At 44.4% G+C, this 23,241-nt stretch overlaps 1 protein-coding gene across 1 annotated transcript in view; it reads left to right on the top strand.

The window, feature by feature from the left end:
• LOC140127006 (chloride anion exchanger-like) overlaps positions 1-23,241 on the top strand; it is a 62,525-nt gene that overhangs the window by 33,907 nt on the left and 5,377 nt on the right. Inside the window, exons 8-18 of the mRNA XM_072147139.1 lie at positions 1,842-1,924; positions 3,208-3,355; positions 4,295-4,408; positions 6,530-6,607; positions 10,032-10,127; positions 10,922-11,028; positions 11,285-11,354; positions 11,439-11,531; positions 11,611-11,706; positions 11,844-12,083; positions 13,209-13,263. Of these exons, the coding sequence (XP_072003240.1) occupies positions 1,842-1,924; positions 3,208-3,355; positions 4,295-4,408; positions 6,530-6,607; positions 10,032-10,127; positions 10,922-11,028; positions 11,285-11,354; positions 11,439-11,531; positions 11,611-11,706; positions 11,844-12,083; positions 13,209-13,263 (1,180 nt within the window). The remainder of the gene's footprint in view (positions 1-1,841; positions 1,925-3,207; positions 3,356-4,294; positions 4,409-6,529; positions 6,608-10,031; positions 10,128-10,921; positions 11,029-11,284; positions 11,355-11,438; positions 11,532-11,610; positions 11,707-11,843; positions 12,084-13,208; positions 13,264-23,241) is intronic.

Here is a 23,241-nt window from a genome sequence, read left to right on the forward strand (position 1 = left end):
TGTTAGACTCACAGTTCTGTAGTTTCCAGGATCACTTGTTGACCCTTTTTCAAATATTGGCACCACATTTGCAATGCATCAGTCATGTGGAACAGAACCTGGAATTTTCAAATATTAGAAATAATGGTCTTTCTATCAATCAGTACATTCCATCAGTACTATAGGGCAGGGCCGATACAAGTCTTTTTGCTGCCTGAAGCAAAAATGTAAATGAGGTCCTTCCCACTTTACCCAACACTCTATACCATGATCCTCTGCTGTATTTGGCCTACAGAATTTACAGATAAAAAAAGCGTGACTGCGGCTACAAAGGCCAGTATAATGGCACTGGGACACTGTGTTCTTAAGTAATATATACTCCTCACAATACTGACCGCACATCCTAAATATAGTCCCCTGAATAAATCATAGTGTGTGCAGGACCCCCAGTTTATTAAATATACCTCCCCCAACTGTCCCCAAATACAGCAGTTCCTAATTAATATAGAGCCACTCAAAGGCATCACATGATGCTTTTATATTGTGTTTAGACACCCAGTGCAAGCGCATCACTAAATGTGTATATGTAAGGTATTTATACAAATAACATGTGTTTTGCCCTTTAACATTGATAATTTATAAACAATGTAAAACACATGTTATTTCTTACAAAACACACATGCATTTGGTGATGCGTTTATCCTGATGTGTTTGCATAAAAAATGTGCTGAAAAACCTCACCTTTGCTTATACACGAGTCAATAAAAAAAATAAATGTATCTGCTCACCCACCGGCGGCCATGTTATCTTCCTGGCCGGCGCATACTATGACTCGGCTGCTGATGATGTCATAGTATGTGCTGGGCAGGAAGATAACATGGCCGCGGCCCTGCTGGCTGTATAGAAGATGGAAGAAAGAAGAGGAGCCACGGGAAAGACAGAAGAGGAGCCTCGCCGATATCGGGGACATTAGGGAACCGCGCTGAGCCAGATGGTGAGTATATAAGTTTTTTTTTTTTATGGGCTTGGCTGACTGTATACTACAGGGGGCAGGCTGAGCTGGCTGTATACTACAGGAGACAGGCTGGGCTGGCTGTATACTACAGGGGGCAGGCTGGGTTGGCTGTATACTACAGGGGGCAGGCTGGCTATATATTATAGGGGGTAGGTTGGGCTGGGTGTATACTACAGGGGGCAGGCTGGCTGTATACTACAGGGGGCAGGCTGGCTGTATACTACAGGGGCAGGCTGGCTGTATACTATGTGGGGGTTGTCTGGCTATATACCACTGGGAGTTGGCTATATACTACTGGGGGCTTGCTGGCTATATACTTGAGGGGGCTGTGACCAATGCATTTCCCACCCTCGGCTTATTCTCGAGTCAATAGATTTTCCCAGTTTTTGGTGGTAAAATTAGGGGTCTCGGCATATACTCAGGCCAGCTTATCCTCAAGTATATATGGAAATAAAGTGTGTTAATAAGCTATCATTTTCATTTGTTTACTTAAGTTACAACTGTAAATAGCCTAAACCTATTCCTGTCGCATCTACCTGTCACAACAAAAATGGTTTGGTTATTGCACTAGTATGGTCTGCCCCTTAATAGATGTTAAAAGATAGTTAGGGATGATACAGACTGCACTTTTTGTAACCTGTATATTAACAAAGCTCTAAAGCAAATAACGTTACATTAATTAATCAATTAATTATAGATATATTAACTGTTTATGTAAAGACAAAGACACTTCAGATAAAAATATGCTTGTCTAAATAATAAAAAAATTTGTACATTATGATGCAGTACATTCCGTGTTTATGGTTGTGCATTTTATGTCTAATCACATATTCCTATTGTTTTGCAGACAATAATTGCAGCAGGTGTGTCATATGCATTTAATTTTGCAGACAAATATAAAGTAAACATTGTAGGAACCATACAAAAAGGGTAAATATTTAAATTTCACTCTAATACATGGATTTCTAGCATAAGAAAAAGTAACTTTTTTGATATGTCATATAGTGTGTTAATTACCTTTTTATAGGTACAATTCCTGAAAAAATTGTATTTTGAAGAAAGTGACATTTTAGTAAGAAGTTAGATTCAGCATAGAAGTCACAGAAGTGATTGAGAACTCCCAATGACCCTTTTGGTATAAAAAAACCTGTAGTCCCCAAGCTAATCACTCTGCTCTGTGTAAACGAATATATTGTAGCTCATTAGACCATGTTTACACTTTGAAATAATGTAAAGTTAGCACTATCAACTACTATCTAACGAATAGGGTCAGGAGAGGAGGGAGGGGGGGGTTTTGACTTAACCATCCACTACGTTGTAGTAGATTGTCCCTAAAGTTAAGATGGAGCCCCCACTCTAGAGTACCACACCATAGCAGTGCCACGAAATAACACCAACAAAAACCAAAATGACCTTCCCAGAGGGAAGGAAAGAGGCACTGATACAATCTGTGATATTAAAATGTCAAAAATACTTTATTAATACAACAATACATAATGCTATTAAAAAACCATTAAGACAGCAAATGTGGCCTCACTGTGGAGGAGGTCCACGGGATACAGTATAATACAAGGTGGTAAGGCACAAAAACAGAAAAGGCGGTCTGCCGATGGGCAAGGTGGAACTATGTTATATGTATATATGGAGACATGGTAGCAGATGACCAACAGGGTTGGTAACCTCTAAGCGTTGTTCATGACCGGTACAAGTATATGCAATGAACAACTGGTGCTTGGTGAGTGTTATTGTTTGACACCAAGGACCCTTAATAGGATCTGCCACTCCTTACCTAGATCGTAAATCTGTTCCACCGCCCGGGAAGACCACCTCCCCGACGCGCGTTTCGGCTCTAGCTGAGCCTTCGTCTGGGGGTGACCGCCTTTTCTGTTTTTGTGCCTTACCACCTTGTATTATACTGTATCCTGTGGACCTCCTCCACAGTGAGGCCACATTCGCTGTCTTCATGGTTTTTTAATAGCATTATGTATTGTTGTATTAATAAAGTATTTTTGACATTTTATTATCACAGATTGTATCAGTGCCTCTTTCCTTCCCTCTGGGAAGGTCATTTTGGTTTTTATCACTATCAACTACTATAGAAATGATATAGTGTTATATTGCTTTGTTATCCTTGTACAACAATTCAGTGTTTCCTTGTTTAAAGCAGGCTTTATTTTCTTCAATTTAAAAAAAACATACATTTCTTTACATAGATATCAGCCTCCAGTGGCTCCAAGTATATCTGTTTTTCAAGCATGTATTGCTAATTCTTTCTCCATTGCAATTGTTGGATTTGCTGTTGCCTTTTCGGTTGCTAAGGTCTATGCCATCAAACATAATTACACCATCAATGGAAACCAGGTAAGAAACTTTTGTCTTATAAAAAAGCAACTTATTTTATTTGGGTTGATCAGTGAACACAGGCAGCTAATCTTTTGTGAATGCAGGAATGTAAACATTGGCACCGAGTCTATAAGGGTGCATTCATATGTTCAGTTTTTCAGATGCAGTTTTTGATGCCCAAAAAAAACTGGAGTAAAAGTAGGAGGAGGAGCAGTACCATTTAATTATTTGTCTCTACCCATTATGATCCACACCTGCTTTTAGTTTCAAAAACTGCATCAGAAAAACTGAAAGTGTGACCGCACCCTAAGAGTTTCGGACACATAGAGCAGCAGAGAGTCATTGTTTAAATTGTTAATTGACAACCACATGATTTTACTCATGGAAGCTAATTTATTCTCTGAACCGCAAAGCCATTATCTGTAATGTTCTGTACTCTTCAACTATATAAGATGATACCTTGATAATACGCTATGAAATTATACATTTTTTTTGGCAATCTGTAAGAAAAAGAACACATACAATATTGAAGATTTTAAGATGGGATGTAAGACATAAGATGTCCAAATCTTGACAAAGTCACCCATGCAAAACACATTTCGGGGAGGTGTTATTCACCTTCTGTGATCTGTTTCCTGCTCTCTTTTGCTTTTGGTGTGGGACCTTAACTTATTGTTTTGAGGCCTTTTTTGCACTTTAGAGACATTGGGGGCATTTATCAGGACTTCTATGCCAAAAATGTGATGTAGAAGCCCTGAAATTGTCGGAAATGTTAACTTATTGCTAGCACTTGCAATAATTTTCCCCTTTCCGCCACCTCCACTCCAGAGGGTCTTGGGGGTGCATGAAGGGGGACAAGACAGGCGAAAAAAGCCCAAATCTCACCACCTAAAAAAAGCTGATTTCCAGATTACAGATAAATGACCTACAATGTGTGTTTTCTTATATTTCTTTTAGGAGTTAATAGCATTTGGACTAAGCAATATATTGTGTGGATCATTTAAAGGATTTGCTGCAAGTACTTCTTTATCAAGATCATCTGTACAAGAAAGCACTGGTGGCAAAACTCAGGTAGTAATAAGATAACAGGTAGTAGTAAGATACTACAATTCTTAAATAAGCACAATGGGGCAGATTTATCAAGTGTCTGAAAGTCAGAATATTTCCAGTTGCCCATGGCAACCAATCACAGCTCAGCTTTCATCTTACCAGTGCCATGGGCAACTGGAAATATTCTGACTTTCAGACAGCTTGATAAATCTGCCCCAATGTGTCCTGTTTCTATTACATGTGCACATCATGATAACTTAGCTGCTTCACTAAAATATTGAAGTAGAATTTCATGACACTACTTTGTCAGCTTGTTAGTGTCTTTTTTGCATTATGGTTGCTTATAACTTATTACTAAGGAGCAACTTAGAGAACCAAAATTGTCAGTATTAGATAAGTAGTCTTTTTGAAGAATGATATATGGTTTAGTAACCAAATTACTGATTATTTTTATATTGAGGCTGGGCCTAACACATTATACAAATGTGCCCATCCTTAAAGGACAAATAAAGGCTTTAAAATGAGCCTGAGGAGCTCCATAGATGTTTATGTAGCCCCTTATTTTCTAATTTCTAAAACCCTTTTTCATAAAAACAATGGCATTAAAAACTAAAACAATAGCAGGTCTTAGCAGAGGGGGCACGCGCCTGCACGTAAGTGTTCTTGGGTTACAATCTTTCATCCCGATGGTATATTTCCTTTAATATATGGTTAAAGAATAACTAAACTGCCCTGTCAGGAGCATGTGATTTTTAGGGGATGCAGTGGGGGGGGGGGGGGGCAGCTGCAGTGGCCATCCTCCTCCCTACCCTGCCCCCTTAATGAAAAACTTGATTAATGCATTTTGACGACTAGTGTCTTAATCATGATCATACATATACACATGTAACACAAAGTTTGTGATCCTTACACAATCCATAGATTGTAAACTCTCACAAGCAGAGCACTCATTCCTATTGTTTTATCTGACCAGATTATTGTTGTTATGACTCTTGCTAGCAGTGGCGGGTTGAGAGTAGGTTATCTTGAGTGCTTTGCGTACCTGTCTTCAGTGCTTCTTAGACCTTTTGAGAGTTGCCAGTTATTTTCCTGGTTCCTGTCTGTGAGGGTGATCACTGTTGGAGTGACTACTGTTTTTACCTATTGGCTTTCCCTAACCTGATTTGGCAATTCACATATTCTTCGTCCAGTAGGAAGGGACAGATTGGGGCTTCAGGGTTAGGGCTCTGTATCTCTTCCCCATCCCATCCCATCCCATCCCAACAATTCCTCTGTAATGTCTTATTTCATTTGTATATGTACCAAATGATTTGTAAAGCACTGAGGAATATGATGCCACTATCTAAATAAAGTGTTATTATTATTATTTCTTAAACGTTGATCAACATATAACACACATCTGGATATGTCCATTTATTGAAAGAGATGAAGAAAAACATCTCTAATAGATACTTCATAGACTTTTTACCTTACCTATTAGGATGCAATCCAACTTTCTATGTTCCAGAAGAAAGTGTTGGTGGCTAAATGTTTCCTTTGAGCTTTATAAGCACGTATCACCCAATAGATGTTCTATAAGCTATGAACACAACACAGTAAAGGAATGAATATTGGAATATAAATGCTATGTATTATATGTGCTCTGTTTATAGCCATGGGCTCGTAGATTCGAAACCCATTGATTCTAAGAATGAAATTATTGCACTTGCACAAAAGAGCTAGACAATTCTGATTATGAAATAATATTATATAATCATTATATTACATATACTATTATGTTATACTTTATACATTATGTTCAATGTTTTCAAATAAATCTCAATAAACACTGGTATTCTAAGTTTAAAATTCATTACTTCTAAAGTGTTGATGGTGGTTTCACAAACCTAAAAAACAGTTGTAAAAAGTGTAAGGAAACCTTGATGGATTTTAAACTAGTCTGTGTTTTGTCCAGCAAAAATTGACATTGACCGGTAGCTTTCAATCCTTAATTTCTGTTAAAGTGCTAAGGCCATCATTTGAATGTATTACTAGAGCTTATGCTACATTTTAAATGTAAGAGTCAAACAAAAACATACATCTTTAGTTGTTGGTTACAGTGTGCTACTCTTTTATTTAGATTCAAATCGTAATATCTTGTAGGTTGCTGGAATAATATCTGGATTGCTTGTTTTGATTGTGACATTGGCTGTTGGATACCTCCTAGAACCATTACCAAAGGTATGTAGCTGTATTATAGAGTAAATCTATTAAGCCACTTTATTGTCTATGACATGTTTATTACATGAATAATATATTTTTAGAAAATTACACATTAAATCATTTTAATAAAGTTATTATGTTGTTATTATTTTATTTTAGGTCACTTTTCCTATTAAAAAACTAAATTAAGCTATTGCAGCATACACTCACCGGCCACTTTATTAGGTACACCTGTCCAACTGCTCGTTAACATTTAATTTCTAATCAGCCAATCACATGACGGCAACTCAGTGCATTTAGGCATGTAGACATGGTCAAGACAATCTCCTGCAGTTCAAACTAAGCATCAGTATGGGGAAGAAAGGTGATTTGAGGCCTTTGAACGTGGCGTGGTTGTTGGTGCCAGAAGGGCTGGTCTGAGTATTTCAGAAACTGCTGATCTACTGGGATTTTCACGCACAACCATCTCTAGGGTTTACAGAGAATGGTCCGAAAAAGAAAAAACATCCAGTGAGCGGCAGTTCTATGGGCGGAAATGCCTTGTTGATGCCAGAGGTCAGAGGAGAATGGGCAGACTGGTTCGAGCTGATAGAAAGGCAAAAGTGACTCAAATCGCCATCCGTTACAACCGAGGTAGACAGAAGAGCATCTCTGAATGCACAGTACGTCGAACTTTGAGGCAGATGGGCTACAGCAGCAGAAGACCACACCGGGTGCCACTCCTTTCAGCTAAGAACAGGAAACTGAGGCTACAATTTGCACAAGCTCGTCGAAATTGGACAGTAGAAGATTGGAAAAACTTTGCCTGGTCTGATGAGTCTCGATTTCTGCTGCGACATTCGGATGGTAGGGTCAGAATTTGGCGTCAACAACATAAAAGCATGGATCCATCCTGCCTTGTATCAACGGTTCAGGCTGGTGGTGGTGGTGTCATGGTGTGGGGAATATTTGGGCCCCTTGGTACCAATTGAGCATCGTTGCAACGCCACAACCTACCTGAGTATTGTTGCTGACCATGTCCATCCCTTTATGACCACAATGTACCCAACATCTGATGGCTACTTTCAGCAGGATAATGCGCCATGTCATAAAGCTGGAATCATCTCAGTCTGGTTTCTTGAACATGACAATGAGTTCACTGTACTCAAATGGCCTCCACAATCACCAGATCTCAATCCAATAGAGCAACTTTGGGATGTGGTGGAACGGGAGATTTGCATCATGGATGTGCAGCCGACAAATCTGCGGCAACTGTGTGATGCCATCATGTCAATATGGACCAAAATCTCTGAGGAATGCTTCCAGCACCTTGTTGAATCTATGCCACGAAGAATTGAGACAGTTCTGAAGGCAAAAGGGGGTCCAACCCGTTACTAGCATGGTGCACCTAATAAAGTGGCTGGTGAGTTTACATAATAAGCTTACTCTTTTCAGTATTCTTCACCCTGTATACATCACCCATACCATTATCTGGTCTTTAAAGTCAATATCTAAAAACCTCCAATTATTTGCAAGTGCTTTAAAACAGGAATATCCAGCTGCACCGTATATACAAACAATACAGATGGAAGTCTACCCACCTTCTATTCCACAGAGTTCTTACACATTATATTTCAGTGGGGAGAGATGTATTTGATACACTGCTACTTTCACAGGTTTTCCCCCCTACAAGGTATGAAGAGGTCTAAGATTTTTATCTTTAACTCTACTTTAACTCTTAAGGACAGAATCTAAAAAAACATCCAGATTATCATAGTCTCAAAGCTGGCACAAAGATTACCACTGGTAACACATTGTACCGTAATGTATCAAAATCCTCAAGGCCAGGCAAGGTTCCCCTACTGATACCAGCACATGTCCAGGCATTTTTGAAGTTTGTGTTAAGATTGGTACACCAAAGACAGGGGATAGTGAGCCCTGAGCTTGCCCCAACCTCTGTCCCTTCCTATAGCCCCCCCACGCTAAACCGTGGGGCGACTACTTGAAGACTTCGAGATACACTGGAATAAGTGTGGGAAGGAAAACACAAACAGACTGACAACATAAAACACAAAAGAATCGTAAACAAGCCGGAATCACAACGAGAGGGTACGTCAATAGCAAAATCAGTAAGCAAAGAGTCAAAGTCAAAAACTAGCCGAGGTAACAACAATACAGATAAAGATACTGAGCAATACAACCTAGAGCAGCGAGTGGAGAAAGGGATTTTCAAACACTGGCACAGGTGACTAGTGAAGCTGCAATTTATGCAGCCAGAACTCCACCTCCAGAACCTGATAGGAGCTGGACAGCATCTGGGAATTAACCCCTCACGGTGCAGAACAACAGGCACCAAGCAGAGGTTCAAAGTCCCAGCCACTCCTAGACAGCGCGAGATCTTAGCAGCCGCTGCTCAGGACGAGAGGTGGAGTTTGCGCGGACACGCGCCGGGGTTCGGAGAACGCTGCTGGCACCACCAGAAGTCCCAGCATTCTCCCTAGCGAACCTGACAGTTTGCCAATGACTATCTTGATTATCCAGAAGAGGCATTGGAGAAGGTCATATGGGCAGATTGCATTATAATAGAACTTAGAAGTATGTGGGTGGACATATCATACTTTTGGGTGCTTTTCTGCAAAGGGGACAGCAGGACTCTACCATATGATGGTGAGTAGATGGATTTTGGCCAACAGCCTCCTTCTCTCTGCAAGAGCTTTCAAGATGGGTCTTCCATCATGACAATCAACCAGAAGACACAGCCAGGGCCACTAATGAGCGGCTCTGTAAGAAGTATTTCAGCGTCCTGAAGTAGTCTAGCCAGTCTCCAGACCTGAATCCTATCAGAAATCTTTGGCGGTGAATGGGTGGGATGGTGGCATTGTAATATACATTGCAGTATTGCTGTACTGTTATACCGGCAGTTATGTTAAAAAGTAAATAAAAAGAAGTTTTATTTAAAAAAAAAATCTTTGTTGGGAGCAAAACTCAATTTTGTCCAGCAACCGCCCCAAAACCTGTATAAAAATATCTGGAGAATATAAGTATTAAACAGTGGGTCAAAATCAGACCTCTGTGAACAACGGTTTCTGTACCAAATACTAACTTCTGTTTTTCTATTGTATCAAATACTTATTCCATGCAATAAAGCATGAATTCATTATTTAAAAATCATACAATGTGATTTTATGGATTTTTCAATAAAATTCGTTTTTTCACAGATGAAGTGTTCCTAGGAGAAAAAATTAGGTTTGCAAAATTGGCATTTTATAAAAAATCATTTTCTCCACTGTATATCTATATCTATAATTTCTAAAACTAAAATGAAATTCATGTACCATTCCTAGTAGTTCCTTGAATATTAGAGCAGTCATCCATTAAGTGTCACTATATCCCAAAATATAGATTTTTTTTTTTACTTTCAGCATATTTTCAAAATAATAATAATTATAATTTTTTTTTTCAGTCCGTTTTGGCAGCTATAATTTGTGTGAACTTAAAAGGAATGCTAATGAAGTTCAATGAAATTCCAGTGTTATTCAAGAGAGATAAGTATGACTGTGTAAGCACATTGTTATTATTTTGTTATATGTAAGGATTTTTTATTCTAGTCAAGGTATAATTGTATAGTAATAATAACTGTTCTTACAGTTTATATAGTATTTTTGGAATCTACAGCATAAATGTACACAATCAGAATAGTCTGCATGAAGATTGTAATGCTGCAGATTCCATGCTGCAAAATCTTACAACTTGTACATGAGAGTTCATTATTATTATTAATCTCACAGACTTGTATGGTACTGAATTAAAGGGGTTTTTCAGTAATGCTACTTACCCTGCTGTGGGCTCATGCTACCTGTGTTGTTCTGGTTTTTGGCCCTGTACCTGCCAAGAAGTTCCAGGGGGTCACATGACCTGCTTTTGTCCGCAAATGGGAGCCTTGGACCATATAACATCACCTGACCACAGAACATTACTGGATCAGTGATCAAATCAGGCCCCGTGACCCCCTGGAATTTCCAGACAAGAGCAGGTCTGAAAACAGGAAGTACTGGAAGTAGTGACCCTGGCAGCAGAGCAGGGTTAGTACCCTTTTTTGTCAACCTGTATTGGGGTTTTTGGGAATTCCTGGAAAATTCCTTAAAGCAGTTTTTTCACACAGAAATCTGTATATAATTAAAAATGAAAGAACTGAAAACATGTAAATGTATTATGACTTTCATCGATACATCTGTTGTTTTGGAACAAATCTAACATGATACACTGAATATATTATGATTAAAACATAGAGATAGGGATACATATATCTGACTTTTTATATTGATGTAAAATAAACAATATTATTCATTACAGCTTGTGTGGGTCTTGACATTCGTTGCATCTGTTATTCTTGGCCTGGATCTTGGGCTTGCTGTTGGTGTAGGCATTGAACTTTTGACAGTCGTGTTCCGCGTTCAGTTGTAAGTAAACATATTAATGTAAATCAGATAATTTTGGCACAAGGTGCTAATAACAGCTTTGCACCCTGGGTTCAGAACTCATATTATATATGAGGCATTGGACTCATCTTATACTTGTAGGCAGTTGTCTTCATAGTTATTGAAGAGCAGACCTATTTGATTATATACTTACACTGAGTATGTTGTTAGTGAACATCTTTAGAAATGTTACTAAGTTTTTGTATTGTATTGTCTAATAATTTTCTATTTCCTTAAGCCCCAAGTTTGTACAATTGGCTAATATTGAAAAAACTGACATCTACAAAAATAGGAAGGACTACAATGAGGTAGATCACAGAAGATACAATTCCCCAGTTACCTGTACATATAGATTCTTTCTTTCAGCATATTAATTGTGTTATTGTACACAGATATGTGAGCCGAAGGGACTGAAGATATTTAGATGCCCAGCTCCAATATTTTTTGCAAATAGTTCTTTCTTCAAAGATAAACTCATTGATGCTGTAAGTCTTTTGCCTGTCATAATCTGTCTGTATAATATGGTTTTCTCCATAGTATAATAAGATGTTATTTTATTTAAAGGTTGGATTTAATCCACTATGGGTTCTGCGTAAGAGGAATAAGGCTCTGAGAAAAATAAAAAAATTGGTGAAGAAGGGAGAATTATGTGTCACACCAGTAAGTACAGTTAGAGACATTGCCTGCTATTTATTTTTTAACTGCAGCTTCTGAACTGTGTTTCGTTACCCAAAGTCCTTAGTTAAAAATAGTATTCTAAAATGTATAATATTTCAGCTAAAATTAATATTTTTCAGAGAGGTGTGATATGTACTTCATATGATTATAAAGATTCAGACGATGAAGATGAGTTGGATAACAACAGGATTGAAGAGCTGGACCAGCCCATAAACACAGCTGATCTTCCTATTGTCATTGACTGGAATGCAGATCTGCCAAATAATATCCAAGTTCCCAGAATAGAGATTCATAGTTTAATCCTTGACTTTGGGGCAGTCTCATTCATTGATATTACAGGGATCAAAGCGTTGAAAGGAGTGAGTATAACAGAGTTCTGTTTACACTTTAACATTGTTCAATAACCATTTGCAAAATTTTGTTTAAACTTGCATGACTCTACAGACGTTTTCCTAACAAAATAAGGGATTATATAGTATCCGTTTTAGAGAAACCAACACTAACAGAGACTCCTACATTGTAAAGTAGGCAAAGACATATTTAAAAAAAGATCTACCATGCGTGGATCCATTCTTGCCAATTCTACTAGAATGTCCAGGAAGATCCCAAAGATAGGGAATTTGCCAAATCTGCCATGCAATGTCCTTATTGTTGGTTAGATCCCTTTTTCTGTCATCTAGCAGGAGTATGAGTTGGTCACACTGACCGCCACTTCCTTTGTTCTACCATATGGTGAAACTTACCTTCAGTCATGATTAAGTCAGGGGTCAGCATGTGTAGTCAACAGTGGGGGCAGAGACAAAAAGTTCAGGGCCCACTTGAGCCAGTCTGTATGTCACAATGTAAAAGATCCCTAAAGCCCCTGTAAGGATATTTGGAATACTGTACTCTTTTTTTGCGTAAAATAATAACAGGAATCACTGAATAGTATATGGGAAAGGTATGCTTAAAATATAACTTTTATTGGATATATGTTAAAATAAAGCCCCCATGAGTAGAGAGTATTAATGCATCAACATTGAAGGGACAATTAAACCATGCACATAAAGAATAGACAGGCTAGATCACCAGGGGAATATATTTATGCATGTGCTAGTAATATTGTCATTTCTAGCATGTAAACCCCAAGGTGAGTCAGCAGAGGGCGACCAAGTACAGCACAAAGTAAGACCCAATCCTACTATCCTTACAAGCCAAGGATATCCTCCAAGCTGACAGGGTATAGCTCTGCCTAGCTAGGAGGTATCTACCCTGCTACAGATGCAACTTCAGCGTCACAAACACACATGTTGTGTCCTTTATTCTCAATACTCTCTAAGCATTTCACCCAGGTACATAGGCTCATCAGAATGAGAAAAATTACTAAAGTGTCAATGAATACACATACACAAAGCAAAAAATTATGCCTGCGTCCTGATGGTGGGCACTTCTAGTCATACTGTAATATAATAAGCGAGGATTAATCAATTTTATTATTTTTACAGATTTTAAAAGAATTCATCAATGTTGACATAGACATATACATTGTTGCTGCAGACAGTAAGTTCACATTTTACCTTAGATAGTGTATCCAATGGGGCACAATGAAATAAATTTATGTATAGAATGTACAACCGTCTGTAACTTATTTTCTTAATTTTGGGTAAACTATTTCACATTTTTAGATATTCACTTTATTTAGCTAACACCTATTTTCTAATATGGTTTTTCATAGAAAGTTATAGTAATGAAATACTATCAGAAAACAGGTAGTTTCTCAGAGTAGTAAAAATTAGATGTTAAAATGCAACCCAACTGGGATGATACTCAAGTGATTAAAATCAGAAAACACTAGGGCAGTGGTGGCGAACCTATGGCACGGGTGCCAGAGGTGGCACTCAGAGACCTTTCTGTGGGCACCCAGGCCATCACCAGAGCACTCCAGGTATCTTCCTGCAGTCAAAGACAGCCCAGAACTTGCTGCGCACAGAGCTATTTTAAAGTGACAGCGCTATCTGGGACTACTGGAGGAGTGGGAAGGTGTGGACAGACCTGGATCATCATTGTAGCATGACAATTCTTCCTGTTAATGGACCCAGGAGGGAAGCTACAATGATCATCGAAATTTATTCTACTTTCTGCTTTATTGGTTTCCTCAGGGTGCCGATATGAATGAAAGTTGTGACAGAGCAGGGCGTATAAATCACAAATTAAATTTCTGTGTTGGCACTTTGCAATAAATAAGTGGGTCTTGGTTGTAGTTTGGGCACTCGGTTTCTAAAAGGTTCACCATCACTGCACTAGGGGATGCATGAAAAAACAGAAATAAACTCATTGGGGCCCATTTGCTTACCCGTCCATGCGCGTTCCCCAATCCTGAATGTCCGACCGGAATGCACATCAGCTATGATTCAAGAAGATCATGTGCCCGATTTCCTGCATGTGTCGCTTCCCCGCTCAGGTCCGCCAGAGTTCACTTTCTTCTTCCTGGTGCATGTAAGTGCTTAATATCGAAAGTTAAATCCCGCGCTCAATCCAAATCAGTCGGATCGTCTGACGACCCGCCCCCCAATTTCTGTTGCATGAAAGCCGGCGCCGATGCGCCAAAATCTGAATGCTTGCAACACAATCCCCTTCTAAATCCCTGCCTCGGCTTCGCGATTCCCGAAAAGTCAGAAAACCCAACGGAAATGCGGACGCGGGACCCTTAGTAAATAAGCCCCATTGGGTGTAATTTTTGATAAAACCAGTTCCTTATGATAGTTCTATATCTGTCTTTGGTGCTGTGCTGCAGTCAGATTCATTGAAGTGGCTTTGGCCTGGGATAAATCTTCTGGCAGTGTCTAATGCTATGTGGGTTGTGTCAGGCTTAGAGGTTGTGGATCCTCTGAACCACTGCGGACGATGGCACAAGCCACTACCTGGGACCGGAGTCTAAGTGGCACCCGGTTTTCACCAGAGCCCGCCGCAAAGCGGGTTGGACTTGCTGCGGCGTGGTACCACCAGGTCGTTCCGCAGGCGTGACTTGTCCGCAGTGGCAGCCAAGGTCGGGGTACAGAATCGGCAGGCAATCTCGTAGTCGGGGTCAGGCAGGAGGTCAGGACGGGCAGCACAGGTTCGTAGTCAGAGTCGTAGCAACAGGTCAGGACAGGCGGCACAGGAGCGTAGTCAGAAACAGAGCAGGGGTCACAACGGGAAATCTCAAGAACAGCACACGGCATCAAAACAGCTTTCTCTAGGGCGCAAGGCACAAAGATCCGGCAGGGCTTGCAGGAAGAGGCAGGCTTAAATAGAATTGGACAATTTGGCCAGCGCCAATTAATGGCGCACTGGCCCTTTAAATTTCCTAGAAGAGTCGCGCGCGCGCCCAGAGGCACGGGACCGCGCGCGCACGGAGCGAGGCCGGGACTCGGGAGCGGGGAGAGGTGAGATGCGCTGGCGTGGCGCCTGCGGGGAGCGAGAGGCACGGGTGAGCCCGCGACCCGCGATGTGGGTCGCGGGTCCACCCGTGACAGTACCCCCCCCTTCGGCCTCCCTCTCTTTTTGGGTTGAAGAAATCTCTGCAGAAGATCACGGTCCAGAATATTGTCCTCCGGCTCCCAAGACCTTTCTTCTGGACCGAACCCCTTCCAGTCGACTAAGAAGAACCGCTTCCCCCTTACAGTCTTCATATCGAGGATGTCTTTTACCTCATAGGTGTCGGTGGAGTCAGCCACAGGGGAAGGAGGAGGTACTTGCCGGGAGAAGCGGTTCAGGATGACAGGCTTGAGCAGGGAGACATGGAAGGAGTTCGGGATGCGCATGGTGGGAGGAAGGCGCAACTTGTAGGATACAGGATTGATACGGGTCAGGACCTCGAAAGGACCCAAGAAACGAGGACCGAGCTTGTAACCAGGTATCTTCAGCCGGATGTATTTGGAAGATAACCAGACCTTGTCCCCAGGAGAGAAGACGGGAGGAGATCTGCGTTTCTTGTCGGCCTGGATTTTAGTGCGAGCAGATGCCCGAAGTAGAGATAGACGAGTCTGTCTCCATACGGAGCTGAGGTCTTGCACCAATTCTTCCACCGCGGGAACATCCGAGGGAACTGAGAGAGGGAGTGGAGGGCGTGGAATTCTTCCATAGACAACAAAGAATGGAGCAGCACCAGCAGACTCAGAATCCAGAGAGTTGTAGGAGAACTCTGCCCAGGGCAACAAAGTGGACCAGTCGTCCTGACGGGCAGAGACAAAATGACGCAAATAGCAGCCCAGACTCTGGTTGACTCTCTCCACTTGACCATTGGACTGAGGGTGGTAGGCTGAAGAAAAGTCCAACTTCACCTGCAATTGGCCACAGAGTGAGCGCCAGAAACGGGAGACAAATTGAACTCCACGATCAGAGACAATGTGCAGAGGAAGCCCATGTAGCCGGAATATATGTTGGAAGAAGAGACTGGCAAGACGTGGAGCAGACGGTAGACCTGGAAGAGGAACGAAATGAGACATCTTCGAAAACCGATCTGTTACCACCCAGATGACAGTATTGCCCGAAGAAGATGGAAGATCCGTGACAAAGTCCATAGCCACGTGAGACCACGGGCGACTGGGTATCGGCAACGGAAGCAAGAGACCAGCCGGTTTTAGACGAGAAGGCTTATTTCGAGCACAGGAGGTGCAGGATCCCACAAAGTCCCGAACATCTTTGACCAAGTCAGGCCACCAGTAGTAGCGGGAGATGAGGGCCACGGAGCGTTGCACCCCAGGGTGCCCAGCCAGGCGGGAAGAATGTCCCCAAAACAAAATCCTCTTCCGCAGAGCAGGTCGGACATACGTCTTGCCAGGGGGAAGCTGCCGAAGATCCACAGGAGCGGCTGCAACCAACTGTTCCGGAGAGATGATATACTGAGGAACCGGCTCTTCTCCAACAACATCTGAGGCACGGGAAAGGGCGTCTGCCTTGATATTCTTCTCTGCTGGCCGGAAGTAAATCATCAAATTGAAGCGGGAGAAGAATAGTGACCAACGGGCTTGTCTGGGATTAAGACGTTGGGCAGTCTGGAGGTACGAAAGGTTCTTATGATCCGTATAAACACAGACTGGATAGCGAGCACCCTCCAAAAGATAACGCCATTCTTCCAAGGCAAGTTTGATTGCCAAAAGTTCCTTGTCACCAATTGAGTAGTTCTTCTCAGCAGGAGAAAAGGTTTTAGAAAAGAAACCGCACGTAAGAGTTCGCCCCCTGGGTCCTTTCTGGGTAAGCGAGTCCTGGGTTCGAATCCCACCCAGGTCAACATCTGCAAAGAGTTTGTATGTTCTCTCCGTGTTTGCGTGGGTTTCCTCCGGGTACTCCGGTTTCCTCCCACACTCCAAAACATACTGTTAGGTTGTTTAGATTGTGAGCCCCATGGGGACAGGGACCAGTTTGCCATGCTTTGTACAGTGCTGCGTAATCTGTGTGCGCTATATAAATAAAGAATTATTATTATTATTATTAAGCACAGCCCCTGCACCGACAGAAGATGCGTCCACCTCCAAGATAAAAGGCTTCTCAGTATCAGGTCTAGAAAGGATCGGAGCTTTAGCAAAGGCGGTCTTTAACCTTGCAAAGGCCTCTTCAGCCGCTGGAGGCCAAAGGCGTGGATTAGCGCCCTTCCTGGTTAGTGCCACGATGGGGGCAACAAGGGTAGAGAAATGAGGAATGAACTGACGGTAGTAGTTTGCGAAGCCCAGGAATCTCTGAATGGCGCGAAGACCCTCTGGACAAGGCCACTGAAGAACGGCAGACAGCTTGGTAGGATCCATCTGGAGACCCCTGTCGGAGATGATGTAACCAAGAAAAGGTAGACTCCGTTGATGGAAGAGACATTTCTCGAGCTTAGCGTAGAGACAATTGGCTCGAAGGCGGCCTAGGACTTGCTGTACGTGAGATTGATGAGTCTTGAGATCTGGAGAGAATACCAAGATATCATCCAGGTAGACCACTACACACGTATACAGAAGGTCCCTGAAGATGTCATTGACAAACTCCTGGAAGACAGCTGGAGCATTGCATAATCCAAAAGGCATCACAAGGTATTCGAAGTGACCATCTCGGGCAGGGCCGGATTATAGGCGGGGCTCGCGGGGCTAGAGCCCCGGGGCCCCCACCATCTTGCCCCCCCTAGGGGCCCCCACCAGACCGCACCCCCGCTCCTCCCGCGCACACTCTCCTGAGCCGCCCGCTGCCCCTAGACATAAGTGACCGCCTCCCCGCCCATCTTTCTGCATAGGTGACCGCCTCCCAGCTCGCCCATCCCCCTGCATGGCCTCCCCGCCCGTCCATAACGCTTCATGGCGGAGCCGCCCGCTGCCCGCCCATCGCCGCCCACCCCGCACGGCACAGGTGACTCCGCCTCCGCAAGCGCGCTCCCCCCGCCACAGGTAACTGTTTCCCAGCTCGCCCATCCCCCTGGCCTCCCCGGCATTACAAACCACAGCATGGCGGAGCCGCCCGCCCTGTACGGCACAGGTGACTCCGCCTCCCCCCCCGCCCCCCCGACACAGGTAACCGGCTCCTGGCCCCCCCATCCCCCGCTATGGTTGAGTCATCCAACAATGCCCCCCCCCCACCGTCTCACCCCGCGCAAGCAACTCCGCTCGAACCGCACCGGCCCCGCCCCCCGCTCCCGCGCGGCCCCGCCCCCTGCTCCCGCGCGGCTCCGTTCCGTTTGAACAAGCACCCGCCACCCATCCTCCCCGGCCGAGCAAGCAACCCCCCACCCCCCGACCGAACAAGCAAGCAACCGACACCCCCGCCCGAAGAAGCACCCGCCCGAACGCCAGCCTGACGCCACGGCCGGTCACCGGGGGTAAGTATATACATGTATTTGTCTGTGTGTATATATGTGTATATATATGTATATGAGTGTATATGTGTATATACAGTGTATATAGGCATCTACTGTGTATGTGTGTGTATATGTATATACTGTGTATATAGGCATCTACTGTGTATATGTGTATATATGTATATACTGTGTATATAGGCATCTACTGTGTATATGTGTATATACTGTGTATATAGGCATCTACTGTGTATATGTGTATATATGTATATACTGTGTATATAGGCATCTACTGTGTATATGTGTATATACTGTGTATATAGGCATCTACTGTGTATATGTGTATATACTGTGTATATAGGCATCTACTGTGTATATGTGTATATACTGTGTATATAGGCATCTACTGTGTATATGTGTATATACTGTGTATATAGGCATCTACTGTGTATATGTGTATATACTGTGTATATAGGCATCTACTGTGTATATGTGTATATATGTATATACTGTGTATATAGGCATCCACTGTGTATATGTGTATATATGTATATACTGTGTATATAGGCATCCACTGTGTATATATGTATATACTGTGTATATAGGCATCCACTGTGTATATGTGTATATATGTATCTTGTGTATATATGCATCTACTGTGTATATGAGTATATATGCATCTACTGTGTATAGGTGTATATATGTATATACTGTGTATAGGTGTAAATACTGTGTGTATATGCATCTACTGTATTTATACACGCATATATTTACATAAGCATATATATGTGCACATTTATATATATGAATGATGTGGTTTTTGTATATACTGTGTATATGGTATGTATTTATAAGCTCTATATACTGAATGTGTGTAAGTGTATACTTGTGTGTATATATATGGGTGCAGGTATACGTGTGTAGAACTTTATTTGTGTGTATCTAAGTATATAATGGTTTGTATATATCAGTGTGTAATTGTATAAACATGTCTGTATAAGGGTACATTCACAAGAACGTATGGGGGGCGTATATCTGGCTGCAAATTTGTTACCGGATATACTTCCCTCATAGGCATCTATAGCACATGGGCTCGGTACGGTGAGTACAATGAGTACTCACTGTTTCGTGCTGTGGCCGCAAAAGAGAGAGAGCGTGCTCTATCTATGGTCGTAAGAACGACCATGCGGCTCTATTCTCTATGGAGAGGGGAGGGGTGAGCCGCGATCACCTCTCCTCCTCTCCACAACGCCCAACATGTGCCTGCCAGGCGATAGTCTGGCCACCACACGTTTATGTGAATGCAGCCGACATATGTTTATATTTTTTTAAGGGGAAGGGGGGCCCCATGCAGAAATCTGCTATGGGGCCCAATCTCTCCTATTTACACCACTGCTTGGGACTGCATGGCTGTGTGGGCTGAGGTGTATGTTATGTGGGACTGTATATCTGGTACGGGTGAAGGATGTAAAGATGTTTGACTGGGGGTGAGGCGGCTGTATGTAGCTGTGTTACTGGGGGTGAGGCGGCTGTGTTACTGGGGGTGAGGCGGCTGTGTTACTGGGGGCGAGGCGGCTGTATGTAGCTGTGTTACTGGGGGCGAGGCGGCTGTATGTATATGTGTTACTGGGGATGAGGCGGCTGTATGTAGCTGTGTTACTGGGGATGAGACGGCTGTATGCAGCTGTGTTACTGGGGATGAGGTGGCTGTATGTAGCTGTGTTACTGGGGGTGAGGGGGCTGTATGTAGCTGTGTTACTGGGGGCGAGGCGGCTGTATGTAGCTGTGTTACTGGGGGCGAGGCGGCTGTATGTAGCTGTGTTACTGGGGGCGAGGGGGCTGTATGTAGCTGTGTTACTGGGGGCGAGGCAGCTGTGTGTAGTTGTGTTACTGGGGGCGAGGCAGCTGTATGTAGCTGTGTTACTGGGGGCGAGGCAGCTGTATGTAGCTGTGTTACTGGGGGCGAGGCGGCTGTATGTAGCTGTGTTACTGGGGGCCAGGCGGCTGTATGTAGCTGTGTTACTGGGGGCCAGGCGGCTGTATGTAGCTGTGTTACTGGTGAGGCGGCTGTATGTAGCTGTGTTACTGGGGGCGAGGCGGCTGTATGTAGCTGTTTTACTGGGGGCCAGGCGGCTGTATGTAGCTGTGTTACTGGGGGCCAGGCGGCTGTATGTAGCTGTGTTACTGGGGGCGAGGGGGCTGTATGTAGCTGTGTTACTGGGGGCGAGGCGGCTGTATGTAGCTGTGTTACTGGGGATGAGGCGGCTGTATGTAGCTGTGTTACTGGGGATGAGGCGGCTGTATGTAGCTGTGTCACTGGGGGCGAGGAGGCTGTATGTAGCTGTGTTACTGGGGGCGAGGAGGCTGTATGTAGCTGTGTTACTGGGGGCGAGGGGGCTGTATGTAGCTGTGTTACTGGGGGCGAGGGGGCTGTATGTAGCTGTGTTACTGGGGGCGAGGGGGCTGTATGTAGCTGTGTTACTGGGGGCGAGGCGGCTGTATGTAGCATTGGGGCTGGAGGCGAGGTGGCTGTATGTAGCTGTGTTACTGGGGATGAGGCGGCTGTATGTAGCTGTGTTACTGGGGGCGAGGCGGCTGTATGTAGCTGTGTTACTGGGGGTGAGGGGGCTGTATGTAGCTGTGTTACTGGGGGCGAGGGGGCTGTATGTAGCTGTGTTACTGGGGGCGAGGGGGCTGTATGTAGCTGTGTTACTGGGGGCGAGGGGGCTGTATGTAGCTGTGTTACTGGGGGCGAGGGGGCTGTATGTAGTTGTGTTACTTGGGGATGAGGCAGCTGTATGTAGCTGTGTTACTGGGGGCGAGGCAGCTGTATGTAGCTGTGTTACTGGGGATGAGGCGGCTGTGTGTAGCTGTGTTACTGGGGGCGAGGAGGCTGTATGTAGCTGTGTTACTGGGGGTGAGGCGGCTGTGTGTAGCTGTGTTACTGGGGGTGAGGCGGCTGTAGTCAGCTGTGTTACTGGGGGCCAGGCGGCTGTGTGTAGCTGTGTTACTGGGGGCCAGGCGGCTGTATGTAGCTGTGTTACTGGGGGTGAGGTGGCTGTATGTAGCTGTGTTACTGGGGGCGAGGGGGCTGTATGTAGCTGTGTTACTGGGGGCCAGGCGGCTGTATGTAGCTGTGTTACTGGGGGCGAGGTGGCTGTATGTAGCTGTGTTACTGGGGATGAGGCGGCTGTATGTAGCTGTGTTACTGGGGGCGAGGCGGCTGTATGTAGCTGTGTTACTGGGGGTGAGGCGGCTGTATGTAGCTGTGTTACTGGGGGCCAGGTGGCTGTATGTAGCTGTGTTACTGGGGGCGAGGCGGCTGTATGTAGTGGTGTTACTCTTTGGATAGTGGAAAGGAAGCAGGAGGACGTATGTGTACGCTACACTCAGTGGGGGCCTCCACCAGATTTTGCGCCCAGGGGCCCCCACCAACCTTAATCCGGCCCTGATCTCGGGTGTTAAATGCTGTCTTCCATTCGTCGCCCTTGCGGATACGAATAAGGTTGTAGGCCCCGCGAAGATCCAACTTAGAGAAAATCTTCGAACCGCGCAGGCGATCAAACAGTTCAGTGATCAGTGGCAGAGGGTAGCGATTTTTAACCGTGATCTTATTAAGTCCACGATAATCAATACAAGGACGCAGGGAGCCGTCCTTCTTAGTAACAAAGAAGAATCCTGCACCCGCAGGAGAGGAGGACTTCCGTATGAAACCTCTTTGCAAGTTCTCCTGGATATACTCTGACATGGCTGTGGTTTCAGGAACGGAGAGTGGATACACTCGACCTCTGGGAGGAGAAGTGCCCGGCAATAACTCAATAGGGCAATCGTAGGGTCGATGCGGTGGCAAAGTCTCAGCCTGCTTTTTAGAGAAGACGTCAGAGAAGTCCTGGTAGCACGCAGGTAAACCCTCCAAAGGCTTCTTAGACAGAGAGGAGGCCAATACAGGTACAGGCAGGGAAGCTCCCATACAGCGGGACCGGCACTCAGGACCCCAATGAAGAATCTCCCCTGTCATCCAATTGAGAACAGGAGCATGGAGCTGCAGCCACGGAAGACCCAACAGGATAGAGGACGTGGAGCGAGGTAGCATGTAAAAGGACAGTCTCTCCTTGTGTAACACTCCGACTTGCAAGGACAGAGGCTTGGTGCGGTACAAGACCGGGTCAGAGAGGATCTGGCCACTTACGGATGAGATGACCAACGGCTTCTCAAGGCGAACCACTGGGATGTGATGCCGGGAGATCAGAGCGGCATCCACGAAATTCCCCGCAGAGCCGGAGTCCAGGAATGCAGAGACTTGGATCTGGGGACTGGCGCCAACGCTGAGAAGCACCGGAATCAACAGACGTGGAGAAGCTTGGCAGACACCTAGGGACGCTTCTCCCAAGAACCCTAGGTGCTGGCGTTTCCCGGACGCTGAGGACGGATAGGACAGGACCCGATGAAGTGCTCCGGACTAGCACAATAAAGACAAAGGTTACCCTGGCGCCTTCTGATGCGTTCCTGGGAGGAGAGTCTAGCTCTGTCCACCTCCATAGGCTCCTCTGCGGATGGTAAGTCCTGAGGTTGGAGTGGTCTTTGGAAGACCGGGGCCAGGCGGGGAAGGCGTCGAGGACGGACTTGAGGTTGCTCGAAGCGAGATTCCTCCGCACGCTCTCTAAATCGCACGTCTATCCGAGTGGCCAAGGTGATGAGACCAGACAGAGTAGACGGAAGATCACGAGCGGCCA

Source organism: Engystomops pustulosus, chromosome 4, assembly GCF_040894005.1.
Source record: "Engystomops pustulosus chromosome 4, aEngPut4.maternal, whole genome shotgun sequence".
NCBI classification, from domain to species: Eukaryota; Metazoa; Chordata; class Amphibia; order Anura; family Leptodactylidae; genus Engystomops; species Engystomops pustulosus.